At 43.0% G+C, this 5,416-nt stretch overlaps 1 protein-coding gene across 1 annotated transcript; it reads left to right on the top strand.

Annotated features, from left to right (window-relative positions):
• The first annotated feature begins 549 nt into the window (after nucleotides 1–549).
• Nucleotides 550–5,151, top strand: LOC115310173 (putative ferric-chelate reductase 1). Its single transcript, XM_029968458.3, has 4 exons — nucleotides 550–602; nucleotides 2,635–2,849; nucleotides 4,029–4,242; nucleotides 5,035–5,151. The coding sequence occupies exons 2-4, from the start codon at nucleotides 2,639–2,641 to the stop codon at nucleotides 5,093–5,095; spliced, it is 486 nt and encodes a 161-aa protein (XP_029824318.2). The 5' UTR covers nucleotides 550–602; nucleotides 2,635–2,638; the 3' UTR covers nucleotides 5,096–5,151.
• Nucleotides 5,152–5,416: the final 265 nt, after the last annotated feature.

The raw sequence follows: 5,416 nt of genomic DNA, 5'->3' as shown, positions 1-5,416 counted from the left end.
CCATTGGCCACATCATGTCATTACTTTTTATAGGTCTAACTGATGTTACAAATTTGTTGAATTGGAAAAAATGAATAAATGCAAGCTTAGAAGGAAGAATGGGACTTGCTATTGTCATTGAATTTATATAAAAAAAAATCTAATTCCTCAGTGTCTAGGAATTTTGGACATGATTTTTCCTGGCACTCCGAAGAACGAACAAAAAAGTCTAAATATATTCACAATGTCAAACGTATGTATCCGATTGAGCTAAAACAAAAAAAAGATGTGATGAGGCATTATATTATAAGCAGTCCTTGACTTTTTGCACCCGCTTTGAACAGAGGTCGGACTGGTCGTCGACTTTTCTGATAGATGATTCCTTGAACTTTTCGTATTATCTCAGACTAGGGGCCTCCGATTATAAGCAATGGGTCGTCTGACTTAAATCTATACTCAAGTGGTCTTGGCACATAATATGAACATTATCTACGATAGATCATTACGCAGTCAATGATAGAAGGGTTCGCAGAGTATTTAAGAGCTAGAAGCCTGTGAAGTTCTAGGTCACGCAGCAACTCGGCATTCGATCCACTTCGTTGTCCCCCATCCTTTGCAGACAGGTAAGCACACCTTTAGAGCCAACTTTATACATATTTCATTCACCTGATTGGAGTCCTAAGCTGACCAATCCAATTCCTCAAATGCGTCACTTGAAACTCACGCCGAGGTTCGATCTCAAACGTTCAGCCATCACGTGACACTCTGGAGGGCCGTGATTGGCTCGTACTGCTTCTTGCTTCGGTTCCCAGGGTTAGGAAAATATAAAAGAAATATAGTCCGCTATATTTCTTTCATTGCACCTAATGAGATGAGTCTGCCGTGGAAAGGAAAATCATTCGAAGTCAACTACAAAAACCAAGAGAGCATCTGCTCTTTTGGTGTTTGGTGTATATAAATTGGATAGAGGTAAATCAAGGCTATCAGTTATCAAAATCAGTAGTCATATACGCCACACTTTAAATATATATGTTCCTCCTTCAACATGCAGGATGACGTTAGCGTGAGCCAGCAGCACAGATAGAAAGCAGGAGCTGTGGCGTAGTCAGGACAGGAGGAGGTGACGTTTTCACATTGCCAAATGCAGAGATATTTCACCTACCCAGCCACGTCAGTGACAGGTGGCGACAGGACACTCGAGATCTTAAAAGGTGCACCTTCTGACGTTATCGAGGATCGCAATTAGGGCTGTGCAATTGATCGATTAACCTTCCGATTAATCGATTAAGGCTTTAATCGCGATCAAATTTTTTTACCGATTAATCGTTTTTTTAATTGGTACTCAAAAGAAGTCCGTTCCCAGCCAGGTGCTATGAGCAAGGTTCAATTCTCGCGCTCGCGAAGCGTCGCGTGTTCGAGGATATACACTACAGTTCCGCCGAGGCCAGGCGAACAAGCCGGGGCCGCGAAACTTCACTTATTGAGGATCTATTACACATCCTGCCCAGGCTAGACAAACAAGCAGAAAAACAAGCTGGGAAGCTAACAACGCTATGGTTACTTGTTCCAGTATTCGGCACGTAAAAATGGACGAGTTCACGAGTATGAAAGGCAATTTCGCTGGAAAGTTTGGGTTTAAAGTAAACTTCAGCGGTGAAGTTTTTAACTCGAAGGAAGTCTACTGCATCATCTGCAAAAAGCCGTTTTCGTACAGTGGAAGCCTAAGTTCGCTTCAGTATTGCCTACGAGCGAAGCACCCAGTAACTGCAGCAAGGACCATCCGCCAAAACGCAGACAAGAATCAACGCCTTCTCCATCGAGGTTCCTTTCTCTGAAAAAAGAAGAAAGCATCGCCCAAGCTCTGACTTCTTGTCTTGCTGTCGGAGACTGTGGACAAACTTCTTTGTCTTCGGAGCGGGAGCAAAAATATGTCTTTGAATCGTTGAACTATATGTATCCTCAATTCTAAATGTCGTTTGCGCCGTGTAACAGAGAGTAAATTAAGTCTTCAAAGACAAGACGAGTTGTTGCCATTCTTTTTAATACATTATTTATAAAAATTAACGCAACCGATTAATCGATTAATTAATCGATTAAGGGGGGGCGATTAATCGGGTTAAAACTTTTAATCGACGCCCAGCCCTAATCGCAATATTGTTTTACCGTACCATCTAACGAGTGTAAATAGGTACTTGTGTTTTCCGTTTGTTTTTGTGTCGCGCATTTACAAACAAAACACCCCTCTTCGGATGATTTTGCGCTCTAGAAACAGCGTACGCAAAAACTAAAGAGGGAAACACGGCACCAGGTTAAGGCGCCATAAATCCAACCGGACATCGAATAGTTTCTTTTTCTTTGTTTTTATAAATTTTACTTACTGCTCTTGCCATCCCATTTCGTCGCTTATCCTGGTGTCCGAAGTAAGCAATTTTTACCGCACTGATAGTGTAATTCGAGTCTTTAGATTTCGAGAGAAACCTTAAAACGATGTAACTGCTTGTTCGCGCTAACAGTGCCGAACTACGCACCGTTTAATTTGATTGTATGACCTCCATTTCAAACTGTTCAAACTACTACCTTACCTGTCGTATCTGAACGGACGTCAGACTTTGCATGTTTCCGTCATCCGATGAAAGCGTTTCTCTTGCCCTTCAGAAACATGATGACACTGAAGGTAGCAACGTCACTGGTCTTGGTCTTCTTGTCTGCTGGAATCTGCACGGGACATCCTGATGGAGCTGACGACAAGGCCTGCGAAGACCTGCTACCATCCCACGGACACATTGAGATGGAGGCCCTTGAGCACCGCAACGAGCGCTACAATCTCGTCCAAGACAAAGAGTACTACAAGCCGGGCGATGTCATCACAGGTGCGCGTTCACATTTTAATTTCTGGATCAATATATTTTTTTTTTATAACAGAAGATCTTTTGATTTTGGTGGGGACCACCAAATAAATGTTTGCCGCTGAATAAATACTTCGTCCTGATATATCCGCTGGGGTTTATGTGTAGCGCTAAAGAATATTGCGTTTTACTCTTTTGAATAAATTAATTTTACACGTACTAATCAAATTTATTTTGCGCTCATACTAGCTGCCACTGCTACAACACATTACGTTTTTTTTACCTTTTTTACGAAAGCAAGGTAATTTTTACTCTTCGGCGTACCTGCAGAGGATTGTACAGGTCAGCGTACGCTACCATTTAAACGACTGACTCATTTTTAGCCAATGATGGACTGAAGCAGCAGCAAATAAAAGCAAAAGAATATCGAACAGCTCAAGTCTAATGGACTTTTGTACCACTAAACTCCGCAAGAATTAAACTGAAAATGAATTTATTAATGTTACGCTCTGCACACTTTAACAAAAAACTGAATTCCAACAGTCACTCACTCATTCTTTGCGGATCAAGCAACCCCATGGAAGACAGTCGGAGGATCGGAGCGATCACGAATTGAATCCACGCCCTCGGCGACAGAAATTGCAACCACTGGAAGCAGAGGCCAGTTGATTGCATCGAGCTATACCTAGCTAGTGGAAAAAGAGTCATAGACATGAATTTACTTCCAGGCAAAGAAGGACATCTCTCCCAACGTTGCGTCAAAGAATCACAAGAAATGTTAGCACTCTTATTATCATTAAAGGGGAACTCCGCAGACTTTGTATAGTCTTGGATTTGGCTGGAAATGGGCAGACCGCATCAATAACCATCTCTAAACTAATGAGCGAGATATTTTATTAATACATTCTTTGCTCGGTTATTGAATTTTAAAAGTACGCCTGGCGCGAGGGTTCCAGGAGGCGACTCTCTACTCTTTTTTCGCCATTAGAAAATCCTTTAATGGCGCCCATACTCCGAACTCGTTATGTCCTTCTATACGTGTGCTGCCAATTGAGGTTTTTTTTTAAAAATAAGTTATAACCGGTCCGCATATTTTGGCTACTCCAGACTCTGCCTTACAACGACAACTGTGCACGCCCCTATGAAATCTGTGATGATTTCAAAGATGTATTCCAGCATGGCTCAAGTACGTTTCGTGCGCAGTGACGCTGTCCTCGGAGGTTTCTCCCTTCAAGGGGTTCCTGATCAAGGCCTTCGACGAGAACGAGAAGGGCGTGGGATCCTTCAGGAGCACCGGACGGGATTCGAGGGCATACAGCCACTGTGCTGGAATCACGCACACCTGGAGGAACCTGAAGAAGAGGGTCGTCGTCGAGTGGCTGGCTCCAGAGGACAGGTCGGGAAAGGTCCACTTCAAGTAAGTTCGCCTGGTACATGCATAGACTGGCTGGAAAATCAGCACAGCCGCAGATATTTCACTCGACACCGGCCTTTTCGTTGTTTATTTTTACATTTGCTTACACCCACTGAATGGTACCTTTAGTTCGTTAGTAATGCCTTTTAGGGTGGGTCCTGCGAAAACTCTCAGAAATTGATAAGCCTAGGTTGGTTGAGAAAAATAATAACTCTTCGGGAACTAACTCCCTGTCATGCCGAACGTCAGGAATTAAAGAAGTCACACGAATTTGTAAACTATTTGCCTAAAATTTACTAGTTGCCTTTTTAATTAGTGAAAATAAATATATAGTTCAAATTAGAAACTTGCTGAGCGTCATCGAAAACCACCAACTCAGTCAAATTTAGGACGTCTTAAAGCACCTGCTAAGCACGGGGGTTCGCTAAAGTTACCACCTTTGCAGCAGGCGCGGGGCCTGCGATGAGCAAACGCGCGCGATAAATTGCGACCTGAGTATTTCACATAACAAAGGCTTTTGGGAGCTCACTACTGGCGGGATTGGTGTTTGCGGTCGATTCTTTTTTCCAGTTATATGCTCCGATTCGCGAAGATAGAACGAACATTTATCCGAGGTTCGAAAAACGAACGAAAAAATAAGTTACATAATCAAGCAGCGTACCGCCATTACGCGGCCGCCACTACGCACGCCGTATTGTTTTTGGCGTCAAGACGGCTGGTGCTTTTAGGTTATCAAATATTTTGTGGAATCAGCAACCACACACGGAGACTATATTTATTGTCTTTCTGTTTCAGGGTCACGGTCGTCAAACAACTAAATTACTTCGCCCACGCCATTCCAAGCACGTTGGCTTAACCCGTTGCAACGATTGTACAGAATAACCAAGGAATAAACACCAAACTTTCTTTTTATCCTCGTGACTGCAAAGATTACCGGAAATGGGGTTGAAAATTATATCTTCTCCACATTGTTTACAAGCATGCAGCACATAAAATGAACGTAAGCAGCAGCGTCTGTATAATCTCACATCCCCAGTGAATACACTTTTGCGAATATCATATTAACACCTATTATTCATCCATGCTCCTGAAGCTCCACGTCGCTTGGTGACCTTCACCTGCCAATGCTAGCTGGTATCGGTCCGAAGACCGAGCGAGATGGTTCAGTCGGACCCGT

This window comes from Ixodes scapularis, unplaced genomic scaffold (genome assembly GCF_016920785.2).
Source record: "Ixodes scapularis isolate PalLabHiFi unplaced genomic scaffold, ASM1692078v2 PGA_scaffold0__279_contigs__length_252992795, whole genome shotgun sequence".
Taxonomy (NCBI): Eukaryota; Metazoa; Arthropoda; class Arachnida; order Ixodida; family Ixodidae; genus Ixodes; species Ixodes scapularis.
The sequence above is the reverse complement of the archived record's forward strand: the minus strand, read 5'-3'. Positions and strand labels throughout refer to the sequence as shown.

What these genes read in the sequence shown, in the direction of transcription:
- LOC115310173 (XM_029968458.3), top strand. Translation starts at nt 2,639, where the DNA reads ATGATGACACTGAAGGTAGCAACGTCACTGGTCTTGGTCTTCTTGTCT. An exon ending in GCCGGGCGATGTCATCACAG is followed by an intron (nt 2,850 to 4,028) that starts GTGCGCGTTCAC and finishes TTTCGTGCGCAG; the next exon opens with TGACGCTGTCCTCGGAGGTT. An exon ending in TCGGGAAAGGTCCACTTCAA is followed by an intron (nt 4,243 to 5,034) that starts GTAAGTTCGCCT and finishes TTTCTGTTTCAG; the next exon opens with GGTCACGGTCGTCAAACAAC.